Source organism: Phaethon aethereus, assembly GCF_964289735.1.
Source record: "Phaethon aethereus genome assembly, chromosome: 1".
Taxonomy (NCBI): domain Eukaryota; kingdom Metazoa; phylum Chordata; class Aves; order Phaethontiformes; family Phaethontidae; genus Phaethon; species Phaethon aethereus.
In genome coordinates, this window is record NC_138575.1 from 110,379,257 (window position 1) to 110,401,291 (window position 22,035).

Below are 22,035 nucleotides of genomic sequence, written 5' to 3' on the forward strand. Positions count from 1 at the left end.
ATACAAGGAAAGAAAGAATATTAAGGAATTAAGAAAAGAGGATGCCTGGCAGTAAAGGCAGCAGAATAGACACTTATGCTATAGAATCACTAATGTTTTTAAGATCTCTTGTCTCTTGTAACTCGTAGTGGTAAGTAAAATAATTCAAAGTTCTTTTGCTTAGTGGGTTTCTCATTTTACCTTTTTCTTTTTCCTGTGTCATGTTTTGATCCTGTTTAACTTTATTTTTGTTACTTTTATTTAATGTAGCTCTTATTGCTGGCAGGTAGTAGGAACTAAATGCTGGCAAGGAGATCTTGACATCTTGTTTTTTCTTCTGTTTTGTTTTTTTAAGGTTCCTTATAGGTTGCATGCTGTACTAGTTCATGAAGGTCAAGCTAATGCAGGACACTACTGGGCATATATTTATGACCACCACCAGAACAGATGGATGAAATACAATGATATTTCTGTGACAAAGTCAACTTGGGAAGAGTTGGAACGGGACTCTTTTGGTGGTTACAGGAATGCCAGTGCATATTGTTTAATGTATATCAATGATAAGGAACAATACTTGATACAAGGTAATGTTATGGATATGTTTTCTGCAGGATACAGAATAGCTGAGTATATTGATAAAGCGAGCTTCTCTCAGATAGATTTTCAGGTTTTTGAAATGGCTTTAATAATTACTGAAAGTTCTAGTTATGCTCATAACTGTTAGATTTTTTTTTTTTTGTGGGTGGAACAATTACTCTTCAACTTCTAGGTTACTAAAGGTAAGGCGTGTTTCAGCATTAATAAGAGAGCAAAATAAACTAAGTATGCTAATTTGTAAACATTTTAGCCAGGTGATAGCATGTTCAGGATTTTGGAGATGTTATCTCCCTGAAGATTAGAACAGAAATATGGAAATACAGAAATGAGCCTCTTGACATTAAAATCCTCGTATAACTTTTTTTTCATAAGCTTCATAACTCTGATGCACCTCACTGGAGTGTGGAAACTTGAAGCTTTATGCAGTCTATTGAAATGTGAATAACAGCCCTACCAACCACACAGTAAACCAAAGTAATACATGGATTGGGAACTTTTTTTCAGGTCATGCAGTGGTATGTAACTATAAGGCTTGTACAAAAGTGTTTGGAAAGAGGGCAAAGGTCCCTTAACATGAGTTTTATGGGGCCTGATAATGGCAGCTAGGGAGCTGACTGTGAAAATGGCCAGACATGCAATAACAGGTGGTAGAAAATTTTCATGTTCCTGTCTTTTCATAGGGCAGATAGCTAGAGTACACACTCGTTCAGTTTTTAAATAAGAACCGGTATTAACCTTGACTTTTCTAGATTGCCAGATTGGTAGTGGACTTGCAGCCATAGGGTTTATGGGCCCTGTAGGGTGGCTGGGCCACTCTATATCTGAGGCCTGCTTGCTGGGGCCAGTTGCAGCTGATTGATCCCCTAGGATCTGGGATACTCTTGCAGAGACCATTCTCAAAGCAAAAAGGAAGGTCACTCAATGCAGCTGGTGTTCTTATCAATTGACTTTCCAAATCCCTGTAGGCCCACTCTCCTCCCCCTTTTCAGCTAGGAAGTTGAGTTGTGTCCAGCTCCATGTGGCAGTAATGCAATCAAGCTGTGGTGGTGTTTTTTTTCCCTGAATGTTCACTATCAAAAAGTGCTCATGGCCCAAAAGGCTGGTCTTTCAAAATGGCAATGATCTGATGGTGCCCAAGAACATGTAGTCCAAAGATCGCCATACATCTCGGTAGCAGAGGAGTGCCCGACAGATAATAAAACCAATTAAAAGTAATAGATTTTTGGAGCTTTGGTGCTGTACTTTATGTTTCCAGTAATTCACTTGAGGAAATCTGTTGAACATACTTTTTTTTTCCCTATTGTTTCTATTTCTGAAATTTATATTTCATGTTACCGCAGAGGAGTTTAACAAAGAAACGGGACAGATCCTTGTTGGAATGGACACATTACCTTCTGATCTAAGGGATTACGTCAAAGAAGACAATAAACGTTTTGAAAAAGAACTTGAAGAATGGGATGCAGAGCTCACTCAGAAGGCACAGCAGGAGAAGTTGTTATCTCAGATACCCAGGGCACCAGCACCCTCACCTGCTCCAGGTTAGCTGCTTCTACGTGTTTATAAAAGGAATAAAACCAAAAATCACTGGATTTTGTATATATTGTTTTGCAGCTTGAGAAAGTAAGAAAAAGTTTGTGTAATCTTGAATTATAACTACTTGGCAAAGGTAACTGTACTTGAAGTTTAGTCTGTTGGGTTTTTTTGCATTTTATTTTTTATTTGAAGAAAAAAATTATTTGTTGGTTCTTCTGCCTTTTCCCTCTCAGTTGTGCCTAGCTTTTACTAAATTATTTTTTTTTCTCCATAGAAACTTTGGCCTTTTAAGATAGGTAATTATTAACAGGTCTTACCAATTTGTTTTGAGAATTTATTAGTCCGTAAGTGATGTATATTCTCTTCAGAGTGATTGAGTAGAAGATCTACCTTCTCATTTTAAATTCAGACAGAACTTAGATCTGAAGAGAAGAATAATGTATTTGGTGTGATGTATTGAATCACAGTAGGGCCTACTTAAGAAATGACAATGTAAAAACAAAGGTGTTATAACTGTGGAAAAGGCTCTGAACAGCAACAGTGAGCCCAATGCTGTTTGGAACCTAGCTAAAAAAGACCACTGGCAATCTGACTATAAAACATACACCTGCTTTGACACAGAAAAACCTATAAAGTTTTAGGTTACGTCCCCCTTTTGTTCCATTGCAGAAGGCTATATGTTCATCATGTGAAAGATGACATGGTGGATTTGTGTAGCGAGACTGCTGTCCAGATGTTCTCATTGTTGTATTTGAGTCATTAACACTGAGCATGTCTTTGGTCATAACTATCTGTGACCAAAAACTGAATGTAAAAAGTGCAATGATTTAACGACATTCCTCTTTTTGCAAACTCTGTGGGGAGTAACTTCATCTTCTATAAATTTTAACTTCACAAACACTTTGCTAGACTGGTTTTAGTTCTTTTGTTAGTAACGAAAAGTACTAAAGGTACTGTTTGTAATGGAAAATACTAAATGACTGTTTGTGTGCCAAAATTTGCTTTCATCATGTAAGGGATATAAGACACTATTTATGCTAATCAATTTTATTGCCATCAAGTGGGGAAGACTTTGAGATTTCCCTTAAGTCAGAAGAATATGATGTGTTGATTATTTTGTGAAGTAAAAACACATCTGGCACTCAAGTGGCTGTAGGTAATTCCATATATTGGGCCTGTATCCCACAGAAAGTCCGCATACAATCTCATCTTTACTCAGTCACCCCCAGTATGATTGATGAACACCTCTCACTCAAGACCCTTAATGGGTCTATAGACAGGACAGGTCTGTTGTTTCTAATATAAAATCATGGGTCCATTCATATGAAACTGTTCAAAACAACCTGAGATGTAGACTGTTGTAAAGTTGTATTTGTGAATGGTGTGACCTACCCTGCATTTTCTGTGGGGGTTACCTTATGTATAAGACAGTGATCCAAATAAAACTAAACAATTAAAAATTCATGCTTATGTTAACACACAAAATTCTTACCTTATTTCTGTCACTAAGTTCAAGGAGGAGAACCAGAATATTTAGAGCAGCCATCAAGGACTGATATTTCAAAGCACTTAAAAGAAGATTCTGTACAAGCAATCAATAAAGCCTTAGCTGAACAAGAAGATAGAGGTCCAGAAGCTATAATGGATACGGTGAGGATATTTTGAAGCTTGAAATACTGCTTTTGCTTTTATTCTGCAAGTGGAAATGATATAATAGCTAATAAAAGGGGTGTGTGTGGAAACTTTGAACTGAAAATTGCAGCTTCTTCAGGCACTGTCCAACACTGAAGTCCATCCAGAAAGTGTGTACTACAGTAATGGGTGTAGTGCGAAAAAAAAAAATACTAAGACAGATGTCTTCTGTGTGATTAAAGTACTTGTCAAGAGTACAGCATATTGTTCAAGTGACAGTCACGTGTTTGTGCCCCCACCATCTTTCTAAAATGCTAGATGGTTCCACTTATTTTTGAGGAGTAAATGTTGACATTACATGTAAAAGACTTGAAAAATACTGCTTTAACCATTCAGGTTTTTGTCTGAGAGAAATAAGATTATAATTGAGTTCCCTTGAAAGACCTATGGAAGTTAAAGTAGCTTTCAAAAATAAGGGATTTTTCAACAGTATTCTGTAGCTTTAATGGAAATTCACAACTTGATGAAAATTACCTTTTGCGATTCATCAGATGCATATATTAACTTAAAATGGTTATAAGAATTACTGTTGGGTGATTCTGTTTTCACTTCATACAACAAATATGAAGAGAAATTAGAAATTCCATGAGTTATTAATGAAACTAATATTTAACAATTTTTTCTTTCAGCAAATATTTTTTTCCTTCCCTATTAGTATGTAGATAAATGACCAATGTATTTGCCACAAAAGCAAGTGCCTTTAATGCAATACATGCATCTGTCTTGCAACTGTATCCGTAAGGATAAAACATATGAAACATACAGTATAGCTTCCTTCCTAATAACCACTAGAAATACAAACAATTTAGATCTGCGTAAAATGTAAAGCATGCTTCGTAAGTTAGGTATGAATCCTCATTAAACAAAAGCAGTCTGGCCCCAGATATCTTTGGGGCCAACAGGAAAGTCCTCTTAAGGCCTTTGAAAATTATGTGACAGCTTGTTGACTTAACCTCGCATGTTTTTCATCCCTCTCTCCTGTGGTGTCAGGAGAGCGGAGAAGCACACTTTCTCCACTAAACTGAGATGGAAGCCACCAGGGAAACTAATCTAACCCCGGTTCAAAAGATTCTCTACCATTAATGCTTTAGGCTACTGCATATCTGACTTTTTTGAGTTCTCAGAACACAGAACAGCTCAGGGGGAGTCTGTTTAATATGAGTTACTTCCAGCCAAAGGGGTAGCTATGAAAATACCAAACCCATGATAAAATGTCTTGCATGATGCTGTCCTCTTTCTGGGGTCTGTGGGCATCCATCTAGGTGGGATGTGGAAGAATCTTACAGACTTGATTCCATGATTCAGGTGTTTTAGTTTAGCCTAATGACACTTTGTGCAGTGATCAGCCTTAGGACTTTACAAAACTCTGGTTGAAGAACCACAAGGGGAACATCATGACAGGCTTAATGAGGTAGATGCAGGTCATCTTATTCCAATATTTTCACTGCATTGTTCTGCAACAGGGTGGATGTCTCTTTAAAAGTAAAACCAAAAAAACCCAAACCATGCAAACTCTTCTATTTTGAAACAAGTGTATTTCAGCTTTTAGAAAATAAAGCTGGTTTCTAGCTAATCTGAAGGTACTCTGTTAATGTTTAAAAGTTGCTCTCTGTATACCCAAATTTAATTTAGACAGAATTGTGCTTCCTTCTCAGTGTATCAACATGCTTTGTAATCATTCTACTTCCATATGCATTCTTAACATGCAGGCATATATTCCTTTCCTCCACTTTTTATTCATCCATTTTACAAGAAGGAAAGCCAACATCAGAACATGTAACAAAGAGGATTGTAGGTTAGTCACCACGTGATCATTTGTGTCTACTTTCTGCCCTTTTGTCCTTTTTTCTGCCCTCTGATTTCAGTCCTCCTTTGTATTTATACAATGCTGGGTGTAAATAGATATTATGTGTCTTTCTGGAATCTTTGTTAAAAAATGAGGCTATTGTAATAGTTGCAGAACAAGTAGCATGGCACTCTGCTTAGATTAGAGTCAAGGTTTAAGTTCTACAAATGTTTTGAACTGGCTATTATACAATGATAGACTATAGGAGCTCTTTGTCTCTGTTGTTGTTTAACATAACTTGTTAACTTGTTACCTTAACATAACAAGAATTTCAGTGACTAGCATAATCTTCCCCTGATTTTCTGTCTAACTACTCTTCTAAAAAAATAAACCTGTTAAATGTAATGCACCTTTTATTATTCTTTCAAACTATCTTGAATGCTAGAGGCTTTTTTTGTAATTTTTTTCCCCCAGAGCATCAGGAAATGTTAGCCTTTGACTTGTTGCCATCCTTTAATATGAATTCATCAGATACTTCAGATATACTTAGTATGGTGAAATATACGAAAAGAAATGGTGGTTCACCGACTCATCCTTAAACAACTGCCTTAAATTTCTAATGGATGTTGGAGTTACGATACTAGCATGCTAACCTGTAAAGATATAATTAGTGAATAAAGAACAAATGAAATATTTTTAATAATTACTACTCAATTAAAAATGTACTGCTTAAAAATTAAGAAACTGTAAGTAATTAGAGAATATAAGTAATATTATAACTCTTTTCAGAACTTCAGCAGTGACATCATTTTACTTGATCAGCCTGTCAGTTTGCGTCTCTCCGTAATTTTCTCTATTTTCTGGTGTCTTTTTTTTTCCCCCACACACATACTGATAATGGTTTTCTTCTGCAGAGCACTGATAATGCCCCAGCTCAACCAGCTCCTAACCAGCGAGTTGTAGAGGTGGCGATTCCTGATGTAGGGACTTTTGTGATTGAGTCAGAGGAGGGGGGTTATGACGATGAGGTACATTTGATTGCAATTGTGTGCACCACTCCTCCTCGGTGCTTTGTTGTGCTGCCTGATGAGAAGTTTTGGCATGTCTGCACATTGTGACACCTAACAGATTTCTGCAAAACTAAATGCTTAGCGATTTGTAACCTTAACAATGTCTTAATTTGTAATGAAGTATGAAAGGAAAGCACTAGCTACTCTAATTGGGCACGCTTTGCATGGTAGCGTTTACACTGGAGGCATATTTGTCTTTTTAGCTGTGGGAGCTGAATGTTTGTGTTAGGCCAGATAGCCTTTGAAATGTTGGTGATAGACTGTGGACTACTACATTACTTTAAAAAAGCCAGGATAGTAAGTGATGTTCTTAAATGTTTGTGCTTTCTTGTCAGTCCAGTAAAGCTAATGTTCAAGTCTGGTCCCTCATTTGCCAAGCTTTTCAGACTTCAAGGATCAAATTATCCATGGAAATGACCTGAAACTGATATGGCTGAGGGGGCTGACTCTTGCAAAACTTAAGAAAAAAAAAATTAATTTTTCCAAGTTTGAGACCCAGGGTGATGCCTGTACCTAGTACTACTTGAGGAACAGATGTGAGCCTGATGTTATCCCAAGGGACATAACTTTCTGCTGCCCTGTTTTAGCAGCAGAAGGCAATGCTGTCAGGTCATCAAACTGCTCTGCCTTGACACTCCTTTTTCTATCTTTGTTTTGGGTGGCGTTAGCATTGGTGCAGCCTATATTCTCAGGTGTCTGAGCATGTTTTCTTGGTGGACTATGGGGAGCTTTTGCTTCCCTAGGCAAATGGATATTTCAGGTCATTCTGCCCCTGAAATTGTGATCAGTTGTAGCTGGGAATCTGGGTTGGGGAATAAAATTATTTAATTGACATCATCACACTGAGTTTGGCTTCTCACAGATGTGGTAGTCTCCTGTTTTAAAGACATGAGCATTTAGCCTCACGTAATGACCTGCTTTTTTTTTTTTTTCTTTTTTTCTGCTGTTGTGCTGTTGTTCCCATGCCATTGTCCTTCTAGAGGATGATAACTTTCTTCCCTATTTCCTTGTTCCTTTTGTAAGTGTATTTGCTTTTTTCTTTTTCTAATGTTGTTCTTATGTGTCGGGAAATTCTTCTGGAGAGTTTAGGATTCTTCATCTTCTGCTCTTAAGGGCCAGCTTTTGTTGCTGTTGCCAGCTATACCTTGGGCAGGGAGAGAGGGAATGTTTTTCTTTGCTCACAGATAATCAAGGGGAAAGACCCTTCTGAGTAACCTAGGCATATCAGACTGTTTGTATATAACTGATGTGAATAGCTGTGAGATGTGTGTCTTATGTTTGGCTTTGTGTTCGTTAAATGTTTTGGGTTTGAAATGTAAAAATTTGTCTGCAAGTGCTTCAGGGACCAATTGTATTTCCAGCAATGGGTTGCTTATTTTGTTGTTGCAATACGTATAAATACAGGCAGTCTAACTTAGTATGGATTTAGTATAGTGTATATATAAAGTGTGATTGAGTGATTTTTCTACTTGAAACTTTTTTTTTTAATCCTTTTGTGGTCATGGGTAGCACTCGTTCAGTGTGCAGTTTTTGATGGATACTAATGCTGAACGATGCATGTTCCTTTCTTGGGAAATTTTGACCATATAACTTTTAAATTGTGTTTGACACAGTTCTTCATTTTTTTGCTAAGTTTCTGTTAATCATGTATTGTTACAGTAAATATATATATATATATATATGCCATGACTGATTTGCAGAATATGCACACCAGATCTGTCTTGAAATGTGCCGTTTCGATGTATGCATGCATTAAGTTGCTTTTTATTTTGCATGAGACTAAAAGCATATTGAATTTGGTCATTAAAATATTAATCATTCAAAACTTTTACCTTAAATCCCTTGTGGCAGGTCATGCTGACCCCGAACATGCAAGGTATTATCATGGCTATAGGTAAAGCCAGGAATGTTTATGACAGGTGTGGGCCAGAAGCAGGGTTCTTTAAGGTACAACTAACATTTTCAACTTTTTCTCCTCTGACTTTTCTCGTTAGATATGCCTTCTCCCTCCACCCTTTGCATATTAAGACTGTTCCAGCATTTATACATACTCTTCTATTGTATCAGTCCTCCATTTAGATATTTCTCCCTTGAAAACTGGACAGTTATTCCTCTGCGGATTCAGCAGTACACTGCCTTGATATCAGTAGTTTATGTGCCTTTCTGCATTTTACTTTGCTAATAATAGTAGCAAGTAAAATGAAACCTAGATGTGTAATCAATAAGAGTATTTTTCCCTCTATTAGTGACAAACAACATGCCTTCACTAGACTGTTTGGGACATCATTTTTTTCACCCAGGGACATCAGTGTTTAGTCATTTGTTGTTTATTTCAAAGAGAAGTTTTGTACTCCTTAGAAGATTTTTAATAAAACTAAATTAATTTCTTTTGTGTAACTGCATGGGTGTTAGTACTATTTATACAGTGTTTTATTACTGGGAATTAGACATTAGGCTTTTTGTGGCTACTACTCTTCACAATGACACCAGTTTTAAAAATGTGTTAGTCTTTTTAAATACACAAACTTTTGATCACTTTTAGCTCATGATCTTTTGAATTTTCATGGTGTTGGAAAGGGAATTACTTTGACATGATTTAAAAGCCCCTCAAATGTGATTTGGAAGCGGGGGAAAAAGTTTCTTGCTTGTCATTGAGTAGCAGTCTGTTTTCTTCTTAATTGTTATGGTATAGTTGCACTAGAAGAAATTGTAAAAATAAAAAGAAACAAAAACCCCCAAACAAACAACAACCAACCAAACAAAAAACAAATACCCCCCAACCACCACCACCAAAAAAAAAATCTCTAACCCCTTGGTGAGGAAATTGAAATCTCATGGGTTGGTTTGTCTATTTGTGTGGATTTTTGTAATGGATAAATAGAAGTGTTACAACCATAACATTTCTTTGCAGGGTTGTCTCTGTTAACCATGCTTGCCCTCAGGGAATGGAGAGACACCTGCCATAGCCTCTGTTTAGTGAAATAGAATTTGTTTGGGATTCAGTGCTGCCTTTTTTTCCAAGTGTATTGCTTAATGAAAAGATGTCAATATTTTTTATTTTTTTATGTTGAAAAAAAAATGCTCCTTTGATCAAATCAAACTCTTTGCTGGAAAGGTTAATTACACTGAGTTAGTTTTTGATTATGAAGGGTGTTTTGTTGATTTTGAAACAGAAATGCAGCTCAAAATAAAATTATATTTAGTGCTTCAGAGTTATCAAAACAATGCTCAGTTGAAATGTTTTTAGGTCTTTAATTTTGAATGCTTAGACATTTTCACTTCATGGGGGACAGAATTTGCTTTTGCGAAAATGTTCTGACATTAAATTGTTGGAGGGTAGAAAAGTTTCCTTACTCATTTTCTGCTGAAACATGTCTGCAATAACTTAGACGAAGTGGAACATGCTTCATTTTTGAGGAATACATTAGTATTAGCGTATGCAGATGAGGTGGTCCTACTTAGTAACAAAATTCGTATTTTGAAAAGTATCAGATGAAATCTCATGTTACTCCGTAAATTTCCTATAAAAGTTTCTGTGATTTTTTTTTTTTTAATACTGTTATACTCTTGGGTTTCTTCATGTGTGTGTTTTTTATAAAAACGAGTGTTTACAGAAAATTTTGGGTTATTTCTGTGACGTCTTTGTTTTAGTGTAACCCAGGTAAAACCTATTTGACGTGGGTCATTGTTACTGCCAAGGTTTAACTCCCCCTTTAGATCTCAGGCTTGAGACGTGACTAATAGAAACCCATTAAGATATTTCTTGGTCAATGATGTCTTCCAGTCATTCTTCTTTAAACTTTATAGACGGTTCCTTGCAGAATGTTTGCCTTAAGACCTTTATATAACATTCTCGGTGAGAAAATGAAAGCATGTCATACTTTTTTCTAACGTCCCTTTCTCCTGTATTCTATGTAAAGAAATAATGTTACTTTTCATTGTACAGAGAATTTCTGAATCTGTAGTATGCAATTTTATTTTATTTAAATATATATATAAAAATATAGGGTTTGTATTGCATTTTTTCCTACTTTCAAGTAATTCTCTGAAAAATTAAATGTCTAATAGGAGTTGCTCTTTGTTTCTGGACTACCCTAATAAACAGGGTTTAATTGCATAGCTGTCCATGTTGGTTTTCTAATGGTAGAACTTCTTCTGATGTAAGATAATAGAAACACTGTTGGTGGCTTTTGATGTTTATAATCGGTTCTCACGAACTTCCTTTCTAATGATAATGCATATGATTAGTATTTTAAAAAGTTGATGCAGAACGTTCTCTTAAGTTTTAAAGTTCTCCACACGCTCTGTGATTAAGCCTGTATGAAAAGTATCCTACCCTTGTGTTTGGTCCTTAAACGAAATGTGTATGAGTAGATTTCTGATAGTTAAACGTCAAGAAATTACCTGCTATTGCCAGGTATTTCAACATAAGGGAATGTGAAATATTGAACAGGGTATTCTTCTGCCTGCTTTGGAGCTTTACTTTATGCATATGTTATATGGAAACTTAACTAATGTATGAAGCTACTGCGTTAAGTCATTTGTCAGAAATCGACATTTAGAGTTAGCAAACAATCTGATCACTTCCTTCTTTTGAGAGAGAAATTATGGAACATACTAACATTTGTCACCGTTTTTCTAATTATTTTTCTTGTTGCTCTTGATCATGCTATATAGTTCCAGTGAATAAATTCTAATGAACATAACAGATCATGTTCATTAGAATCTAATGTGCTGGCAAAGTAAACACTTCTGATGACCCGTAAAGTCAATCGAAAATACTCACTGAGGATTCTGTCCTGCCCTACAGGAGACTAATACTATTTGTACTGAAGTATTATTTTCTTTAGAAATCCTACAATTTTATTTTTGTTGAAAGACATTTTCCATTCTCACTTAGTGTTTCCAAAGTCATACCTGTTTGTTAAACTTTCTGTAGAATGTGTTTTATTCATGTATTTTCATTTTAACCATGTGTTAGAGGTATCTTTTTTTACCTTATGAGATTTTGGATTACTTTAAGTGCTTGAAAGCTTATACTGCTTTTATACTGTAAATGCTTTAAGAAACTTCTCTAATGATTGGACAAACCTTTTCTCAGGGACACATAGCACAGGATCGGGACTGCTTTTGAAGTAAAGGTCTACCTGGGGTTTTGTCACGCTCTAGTTGGGGAGAGATGGGAACAACTTCACCATTTGTGTGTGAGGGGGGGTTGGGTGGTTTTTTTTGGTGTGTGGTGGGGTTTTTTCTTACTTGTTTTTGTTTTTTTTTTTTAAAGTAGTTCAGACTTGTTAGAAGGGTGGAGTATGGAATTGTTAAAAAATTATTTTGTAGGCAAAAGGCCATGGGACATGAATTATCCTGTTAGTGTCTGTGACATTGAAGTTAAAAGCCAGGAAGAAAAATGTATATTTTTTTAAATTATTTAGGCAATTAAATTGGAATACACGCGTCTGCTAAAATTAGCCCAGGAAGATCCACCACCTGAATGTGATTACCGTTTGCGTCATGCAGTTGTTTACTTCATCCAAAACCGGGCACCAAAGAAGATAATTGAGAGAACATTACTGGAACAGTTTGGAGATCACAATCTTAGCTTTGATGAAAGGTAATACCATCTGCATGTCTTATTTCCTGTGCTCATCAATGTTTTCTGATGTGTGGAGATGCCCTGTCGTCTTCAGATAATGTATGTAATAGAGAGAAGGCTAGTATGTGTGTTTGGCTTTATCTTCTAGTTAATAGCTTGCAAGTGTATTTTGTAAAAAATAACATCTTTATAAAAAAATCTGTAAAAAGAGTAAACAAGAAGTTGGGTTTCTGTTGGTATGAAATAAGGAGAAATGCTCATTGTTGTTCATAGTTTTGTACATAGGTTTCCATACCTTCTTTCAGAGCACTGTGTAAGGCTGTGTAATTTACATTTCTTCACTGCCCTGAAAACCAGCAGTAGACAGCAAAGCCTTACAAGCTAGATAGGTAACTTACTTGCAAGCAAAACAATGTCTCTTTTCCACTCGAAATTCCATATATGTACTTACTTAAAGAAATAAATAAATTGAAAGGTGAAGAACATTAGTCTGATTTCTGTGTAGTGTATAATCTTCTAATGTTACTTTTGCAAAGTAAATATTGGGGAGTTTCAAGCTATCTAAACTTTAAATTAAAAAGAAAGACTGAGCAATGTGGCAATTTAGCAAAGTAAAACAAGAAGTAGTTCTGAAATAGCATAGGCCTCCATAACACATACTTCAAACGTGTGCCCTCTCCTGCTGATTATACCATGCATAATAAAAAATACATTTTCCACAGTGTTTTCATACTGTTTTGCATAAGGCCATCACTTACACTGTTTGAGGCTGCCACCTTTGTATGCATAATGTCCTTTGCAAATTTCTGGTAATACTCCATGATTTCTTGTTGCTTTTTGTAAGGTGCCGTAACATAATGAAGGTTGCTCAAGCTAAGCTTGAAATGATAAAGCCGGATGAAGTAAACATGGAGGAATATGAGGTCAGTATTTTTTATGCTTTGAATTAAATTGTAACATGAAATAGTTATCATAAGCTGAATTTTATCTTCACAAATTTCTTCTTCTCTTACACTGAGCAGTCTAAACTGGTTATTGAAAGACCTTTTATTTGTAGGAAGGCTGCTCTGATCAGTTGATCTAAAGCTGGTTTTTTTCAACGTGAAATTCCAATGACTCGAGCCATAAATAAATGTCAAGTTTGAGTGTCCTTACTACTTAATGGGTCTCAGCATCACTAACAGTATTTTGTAGTTTATTACCATATGAGCCAACTGGCTTTCTCTAGTCAGAAACACCTAGCAGTGGAGGAGAGTGGTCTAAGCCTGGCCTTACGCATCTTGAGAACTGGGTCACAGGCACAGTCACAGTTGTGCTTTTCCGCCAGCTGTCTCTGCAGACTTTCCCATTTTCTTATCAGCACCAGATTCCTTTGTTTACCGAGACCATACAGTTTATGCATTTGATTATTCCTCCTGTGCTATTTAGAAAAACTTGGAAAGAAGAGCAAATCTCAGACATTAAATAGTTGTGACTAATATTTGCCAAAATAATTAATCTCACTAAATTTAAAGCTAAGTCTATAGCTGATTTTACAGCATCAGTTTCAACTCTGCATAATACTGTTCATTAAGGCCTCTTAACAGTGGATATTTATGTCTTAGGCAGATTACAGTGCACCACTTAAACCTCATTGTTATGCAATTAGGTCCAAACAACTTGTTCAGCAGGACTATGGGAGTAATCTTTCCCTCAGCAAACCAAGTGAAAAATATTTACTTGTCATTTTTCATTACCAAGTTCAGGACCTACAGTAGATGCTACTACATCACAATGTGCCCTCCCTAGCCTGAGGGGAAAGGACTCTCATCGTGGGATTTCTGTTGCATTTTCTAGGCTGTGCAAGGCTCAGTATCTTACCATTTTCTGAATGGCATTTCACAGGTAGAATAAACAATTCTGGGCTTAGCTTTAAGAGTGAGGCAGTGGGGTATCTTCTGTTCACCTGCAGATATGTGCCACTTTTTTTTAGCTCCTGAGGCAGATAGTTGGTGGTTTCTCCAAAGATTGTATCGATATATGTCCTATATAGTGAGTTGGCATTTCATGGACCCTTTCTCATGCTCTTTGTGTTGAATCTGTAAGTGGCTATGTATTATGGTATGCTGTCTCCTCTTTTACCTTTAATAAACAATTGAAAGTTGGCTACTAACCAACTGCAGTAAAAGCACCTTTTTCACTTTGAACATTTACCTGTAAAGCGTACCAGTAGCCACCGGTATAAATGGCGATGCAGTCAGATAATTGTTTTGCTCCACTATAAATATCTGCACAGTCTGAATTGCATTTGGTTTTTTTGTCACTTTCCATGTAATGCGTTTAGGCTTTTTCTATGTCATTCTTATATTGAATAAGTTAAGCTAAATAGTTAGTGTGTCAAAAAGCTTTCTAACACTTTCTGAGTAAATAACTGAGTGTAGTGTAGGGAAGAAAAAAAGGCTATTAGCTTCTCAGTCCTTTTTGAGAAGAAAAAAGGGTTCTCATATAATTCTGACTGTGGTTCTCCAAAGATGCTTTATGTTCCTTTCAAGTGGTAATGCATTCTTTAAAAATAATCTAATTTAGAAATATTTTTGGATATTTAAGAATTTTCTTTTTATTGAGGGAGGGGGGATGCAGGCAGACTTTTCCCACATGCAAGCTTACTATGAGTCCTTAGCACTTACTGTGAGTATTCAGCTCTAAGTGAAGTGTGTTTAAAAACAAATTTAAAAAGAAGTTAAAAAAAAAAATAATACTTGTATTTCATGTTTGTGGATGAAATTCTATATACCCTTTCTTATATGCAGAGATGGCATCAAGACTATAGAAATTTCAGGGAAACAACCATGTTTCTCATGGTAGGATTGGAGTTTTTCCAAAAAAAGAGGTAAGTGGTAGTATAGAACTCAAATGTGGTAGAGCAATTTGAAGGCAAAATGTAATATTGATAAGTAAAGCTATTTTTAAAATTAAGAATTGTTTAATGTATTCTTCATTTTATTTAAACATTTATTTGGTCCATTGATGTCTTCAGTCTTGCACCTACCTCAAAGTTTCCCACAGACTCTATTCTTAATCTCCGTTTCTTCTTTCCTTATCAAGCCATGGACTCTTTTCAGAGCACTCTCCATGTGCACCTGTATTCCTCCTTCTCTCCTAATCTAAGTGCTCTGGGTATCCCTCAGACATAAGAATCTTTCCTCTCTGGCACCACATGTGCACATACATTTATCTGCTTTCATTGGCAATCACAATTAGTCAAGTCCCTCTCTTACCCATCTTTTTACTGGATCTTCCCACAGAAGCAGTTTTGCCCTCTGCATTTGTCTGAGCCAAAATTCCACCTGTGATGGGCTTTAAAGGTCAGGAAAAAAGAACATATTTGAGGAAAACTATCATGCGTAACTATCATAGTTGCAGCTGATTCTTCTTAGTTCCATGAGGCAGTGGTGATTCATTCCCTTGTCTTTTCCAACCAAGTCAGGAATTGTGGCTATATAAAATTGGTGACATTTGCGTACTTAATGCACCACAGCTAAAACTTGTACTGTGATCTACTATATGCAACAAGGATGGTGATTACAGCATAAATGCCTGAAAGCATTCTGTGGAAAAGTCTTTGAAACAGAATTGTTCAAAACTGCCCCTTCCTCCGGTGTCCAGCCAAAGGAACAAAATGATTAGCTGCAGAATACCAAGTGGCTGACATCTGTTGTGTGAAAATTGAGCTATCGCATGATACAAATTTTTGACTGTGAAAATAATTCTGTAGTCGATTACTGAATTTTCCTGTATAACACAGTAGGTAGGGGAATTATACTGGGGATCCAACGTAATTTCTTGTGTGTATGCTGTGTTTCATATTTCTCTTTCTTCTCTTTTATGCTTCCAAATGAGAAAGGCCCAAAACAAAACAAGAAAATTGATTGGAAAAGATGCTGCCTTGTCTTTGTGACAAGCTATGTCTTTGAATAGTGGCTAAAACAATGAGTACATAGTGCTGTTTTCTCATTTGGTTGCTAGTGTGTAATAAATAGTACATTCATTAAGAATTAAGAATTGCAATATGCTACTTTGTCAGCCTTGAACAGCTTATGTACAAAGGCTGGTCAGAAGATTGCCTGGCTTAATTGAAGACTAAACGCTCTGGTATTGCTTGATCCTTTAAGGAGGCAAAAATGTCATGGGCATTGGTGTGGTATATAGGAACCCTCCTTGTTAGCCCCAGACTTCATTCAGGCAGGAACAGACAATCTTCAAGTTCCTTGGTATGGGGACTCCAGGATGGCACCTTCAGTTGCAAAATACCAATGTTTTCACTAATCCACTTCTTACCATAATATATTCTGATTATGCCAGGGGGAGGGAAGGATGCACAGGTTTCTGCTCTGTGTTCTCTGAATAGCATTTTTGGTATAGTTTTCCATTATTTGCATTAATTTGCAAAATAGGAGTGAGGCATTTGTTAACAAATATCTTTGTAATTTAGAAAACAAGCCTATAATGACCAGTCTTAGACTCTGATACTGGTCAGAAATAAAAAATACACTATTATCAGACACATTTAACATCCGAAGAAGTGTAGCATTCATTCCCTTTAGCATTTACGAAATTGCATTTCTTGCTTCAAGAGGTATTTAACACAAATACAGTAAGACTAGGGTTAAGTGTGCTTAGAAGATGGGCGAGGATCTGGGTATCCATTGACCTGCTCTAAAGGCATCTATTGCAACTTCACACCCATGTTTCAGCTACAGGTTCCCAGAGGACTGAGATACTTACTGAGGATCACATCTTGTATGCTCTAGAGGGCAGTGCCACCATCCTAATTCTGAAAACAAGACTAAATTCATGAACTCTTCCAATTCCCTTATTAACACTGAAATCATAAAAACATAACTTGAAATATATTTATGAAAACATAGACTTTCATAATTCAAATACAACCTTCATTAGAAGGACTATTCTGAGGCTTTTTTTCAGAAATCCATCTCACTCAGTCAACCCATTTTTCTTAGTTTTAATAACACTGATTAATACCTAGCAGCACTCAAATCTCCAGATGGAGCCAAAAATTGGCCTTTATCCAGGTGATCTTTGATTTCCTTAAATGGTACTGTGTTGAACAAATACAAAATCAACATTAAAGTAGTAGTTTGGTGTATCTTTTTCATGCCTACTTTTGATGTTAGCTCATAATCCCTTATGGTGGTTAACAAGGCCCGCTTTTCACTGCCGATGGAGAACTAAAGGGTCTTTCAGGCATATCTTCTCTTGATTGTACTGTGGAGTAGGAACCTGCTATGGGTGAGATGAATGCAGCCAGCCAATGAACCTCAGCAGGAGTTTTACCTGCAGCTCACTCTTGTGGTAGTAACTGAAAAGTGAATAAACTTTAAACCATAGCAGTTGCCTAAGTTTCTTGAAAAGCCAGTACAGTTTTTCATTTTTGACTGGAATGCCTTTTCTAAAGCAGTGCTAAAATTTAGCCATTCTGTGCTTTCTGCATCTTTTCCAAAGCCTAGACCCAGTGAACTCCATAATTTTGCGAGTAACTTCAGTGATTTTAGGCTTAGGCTTCATAGGCTGGAGATTATATGCATTTCATGTGTGAAAAGGCAATTACACCTAGTTTACACTGTAGTCCTACTCCTCAGTGTCACAAGATATAGAAGGATTCTGAGCTTGGATGTACAGTAATGATGATTTAAAATATCTTACCTTGCTGTTAGATGGCACTGTGGTTGTTTCAGGGAAAGGTCACGCAACTGGAAGAAGGAGCAGGAGGAGGGACTGGAAATAAGGCCACTTACCACCAGCAAGTTTTTAATTTGGATCAGCTGAGTTATTGACACTGTGATTTCAATCTGCAGTTTCACAAGTAACTGAACTAATGGAAAGGGAAAGAAGGCCCTACTCCTTTCACTTTATAACTAGCAATTGCTTTCTCCCTTTTCCTCTTACAGTAAGTTTTTTTGCTCTCTGGTCAGTTGTGTTGGTGATCAGTGGTGTGAAGAGTTTTCATGGGTAGGAGGAATAGACTTGAGGGAGAGGGTAATAGGTCTACTTCTTTTAATGAAAGCATAGCTTTGTATTTTGAGGACAAAAAGATGGAGAACAGTGACTGTACTTGTAATATATTTCTTAAGCAATAAATATTTAGGATTGCAAGGGACTATGGGCAGATCTCATGGTGGAAGAAATAACTTCACAGTAGATTCTGAAATTATGGTGTTGGGTTTCATCTTGTTCTAAACAGGGAATATTAGAAGGTAAAACTTTAAGGAACCATTGCTATTTCAAGTAGCCTTTTCCCTTCTCTTTATGTTGTCTCATTGGGAGGCATTAGTGTAAGTCTTGAGTTTGTCTACTTTGGAAAATTCTGACATGTATTTTTCATGGATGCTCTGTGTGTGCTCACACATAATTTTTAACCATTTTCAGTAGTTCGGTGGTTTGATTTTGGTAGTTTAAACCTTAACCATGACATCCTGTTCTCACTAGGAGTGAGTGCACGATGTACTGTTCCTCTAACCACTGTGTTAGGAAATTTCTCTTCCTAGATTTTTATCTTTTTTTTTTTAGTTTGAATAATGATGAGACTTTTAACTGCTTGTTTTTAGGGTAGTTGCCTGAACTGTTTTCAGTGGCTGTCATAACTGGGTTTCTGTAAGTCAGAGAATTAACAATTTAAGGTGTTTGCTGGAAATGGTGTGCAGCAGTGTGAGGGGAGATTGTTAATCCGTGCGTGAAGGGTTCTCTGTCAATTGTTAGGTTCTTAGGTCCTCTATTACTCATACTTTACCAATTAGGCATGTATTTATCTTCCGCATTTAGATTAAAGACAAATATCAACAGTATATCGGCACTTCTGCTTTTGAAATGCTGTTGTGGCTTCTTCCATCGCTTTAGACTTCAATAGTTTGAAAGAACTAACAGTTAGTGAGGCTAAAAATTCAGTTTATATTTTAGAAATAAGGTGACAGCTTTAAATCTTATTTAGTAAGGTATAGAATGCTGTCAAGATATATACGGCGACAGAAGATCAAACCTAATGTGACATAAATGCAGGCAGGAAAAAGTAAATGTTCGTGTATGCTGAAAGCTAATCCAAAGCTATTTTTGAAGTGAGTGAAATAGTGTCCATTGGCTTCAGTGAGTTTTGGGTCAGACTTAACGTGCAAGTGATCTAACCTGATAATAAAATAAATTGTTCTATCGGACATAAAAGATGAAATTGTGCAGTAGAAAAACAACATTATGAAGAGATTGATGGGGAGGGAGAGGGATGAACTTACAGTCAAACAAGCAAGGGAGGTTTCTATCCTTTGAAGAGCACAGTAGTTGCCTTGAAACAGGTGGTGCCTGGATGTTGCATCTAATGTTTTTGTTTCTTTACTTCAGCTATATGGAAGCCTTGCTCTACCTTATCTATGCTTACCAGAATAACAAAGAACTCTTGTCCAAAGGCCCGTACAGAGGGCATGATGAAGAGCTGATATCTCACTACAGACGAGAATGTTTGCTAGTAAGTGAAGAGTGAAGTATGTTTCGAAAAGTTGAACTTGCTGCATAGCTTTAACAAAATTAATTAGTAGAAAAGTATTGTTATCATGTAAAACAAAACCAAAACCAACCAAAACCCCCTTTCATGAACAAGCTAATACTAAGACTTCTGTAAGGAAAAAAAGCAAAAGTAAGAATGAAAACATTATTCTCTTTTTTTTTTTTTTTTTTTTAAAATAATCAATCATCTTTATGATTGTAAATAGTGTGATCACTGCCATCATGTCTGGGCTAGGTAGGAACAACAGTTGACAGCGCTGGGTGAGCAGACTCACCCTGTTGCCACAGTTTGATGGGGGGACAAATAATGGAAAAAGCATCAGCAGCAAACAAGGGTTTTTTTCTTCATTATGTCACTTTCAGCAATAGTGAGAAGACAAAAGCAGGTGATAGGCCTCAGTCTTTAAAAAGAACAGCTGCAAAGGTTAAGTTGGCAGATATCAAATGAAGTGGCTTCAGGAATAGCACAAGATCAAGTGGTTTAATAGGGTATATTCATCACTGCTGTAGATGTTAAAGCACAACTGTGGTTAATACAGATTACCAGGTAGCTTTGTAGGAAGAGTGTACTTTAAAACAAACAGAAACTGATGCATGGTAGAATGTGAAATGCTGTCTACTTAAAGGCTTTCCTTTTTTGTGGTGGTTTATGAAGAAACTAAATGAACATGCTGCAGCACTGTTTGAATCGGGAGATGATCAGGAAGTAAATAATGGCCTGATCATTATGAATGAGCTTATTGTCCCATGTTTGCCATTACTACTGGTGGATGAAATGGAAGAAAAAGATATTGTTGCTGTGGAAGATATGAGAAACCGTTGGTGTTCCTATCTTGGACAAGAAATGGAACGTAAGTCATTTTTTCATTAAGGTAAAAGGCCCTTGTGCACTTTTTTCTTTTTTTTTTTTTAAATAAATGTGATGTTTTCAATGTCTTGAATTGATCCTATATCTTTTGTGCCTTGGTAATGTATTTTGAGCTGCCCTGACTTTTGAATAATCCCATACACATCTAAATATATTGCACTGGGGTATTAGGCCTTAAAGGAAACATGCTTTTTGAATGGAAGAACATTTGTGGTGTTAGACCATCTTAAGGGGCATTTATATTAACATCTTACTAGGAATTGGTATGTCCTAGTTATTGCTGGCAGACCTGAAGCAAGCAGATTATTTGAAGTGAAACTCCTCTTCTTCCACCCACCGATAAAAAGAAAAAGTCGATGTTGGGCAGAAAAAGGAGGATTCCATGTGCAAACATAAATGCTTATGTTTATTTTTCTTGTTTTATTTGCAGCAAACTTGCAAGAAAAGCTGACAGATTTCCTGCCAAAACTGCTAGATTGTTCTACAGAGATTAAAGGTTTCAATGACCCGCCAAAGTTACCTTCCTACTCCACACACGAACTGTGTGAAAGATACGCCCGAATCATGTTGTCACTCAGTCGAACTCCAGCCGATGGAAGATAAATTCTGCAACCTTCCTAAGCACATTGTATAAACTTTTTTTAGTTCTTAAACCTTGCCTTCCTGTCACAGGGTTTGCTTGTTGCTGCTATAGTTTTTAACTTTTTTATTTTAATAACTGCAAAAGAGAAATGACTGTACAAACTTTAGCCAGACTGCAAACAATTAAAGCTGAGAATCGCATGGCACTCAGTCGTTTCAACCAGAATTGATGCAACATGCAAGTCTGATCATAATGGCAAAACTGCTTTTTTGCCACTTATCTGTTACAGTATTACTTTGCTTTTATCTTAAGATCCTTTACTTTATCAACAGCTGTCTGGATCATTTTGTGACTGCAACTACTTTAAGTGTCCAGTGCTGTGTAAATACATGGTACTTGGTAGCTTGTAAATGAAATGAAAGAATAAAGTTTTATTTATGGCTACTTCTGTGTTTGCAAGCAGATAACTTGTATATTAGTGTAAAATACGGGTATTTTTAGAAGAGATAAAGTATATTGATGGGCTACTCAATTTTATAGACAAGGTTCTTCAGGATTTATGGCCAGTTTAGTTACAGGTAGTCAGAGATTACTGTATGTGAATATATTGAAAAACTGTCACAGTATTATACACTATGGTTTTTTGTATATTCTTTACTGATATGTATGATACTGCACCTGAACACTTTTGTGTGTGTGTGACAATGCCAAGTCTATTCTGATAGTAGGGACTGGCTTCTGAAGCAAAAAAATAATGGCACCTTCCTTCTATTCTTAGAAAAAAAG

At 36.4% G+C, this 22,035-nt stretch overlaps 1 protein-coding gene across 4 annotated transcripts in view; it reads left to right on the top strand.

The window, feature by feature from the left end:
* The window catches only part of USP25 (ubiquitin specific peptidase 25), a gene marked incomplete at its 3' end in the record, with an annotated part of 94,217 nt that extends 72,948 nt beyond the window's left edge, over positions 1 to 21,269 (top strand). The window contains exons 16-26 of one of the 4 annotated variants that reach the window (XM_082013850.1): positions 335 to 563; positions 1,917 to 2,114; positions 3,620 to 3,759; positions 6,502 to 6,615; positions 8,509 to 8,604; positions 12,090 to 12,268; positions 13,095 to 13,173; positions 15,040 to 15,119; positions 19,637 to 19,760; positions 20,454 to 20,649; positions 21,097 to 21,269. In XM_082013850.1, coding sequence (XP_081869976.1) covers positions 335 to 563; positions 1,917 to 2,114; positions 3,620 to 3,759; positions 6,502 to 6,615; positions 8,509 to 8,604; positions 12,090 to 12,268; positions 13,095 to 13,173; positions 15,040 to 15,119; positions 19,637 to 19,760; positions 20,454 to 20,649; positions 21,097 to 21,269 — 1,608 coding nt within the window. The remainder of the gene's footprint in view (positions 1 to 334; positions 564 to 1,916; positions 2,115 to 3,619; positions 3,760 to 6,501; positions 6,616 to 8,508; positions 8,605 to 12,089; positions 12,269 to 13,094; positions 13,174 to 15,039; positions 15,120 to 19,636; positions 19,761 to 20,453; positions 20,650 to 21,096) is intronic. The other 3 variants (XM_082013851.1, XM_082013852.1, XM_082013853.1) reach the window with 3 other exon arrangements.
* Positions 21,270 to 22,035: the final 766 nt, after the last annotated feature.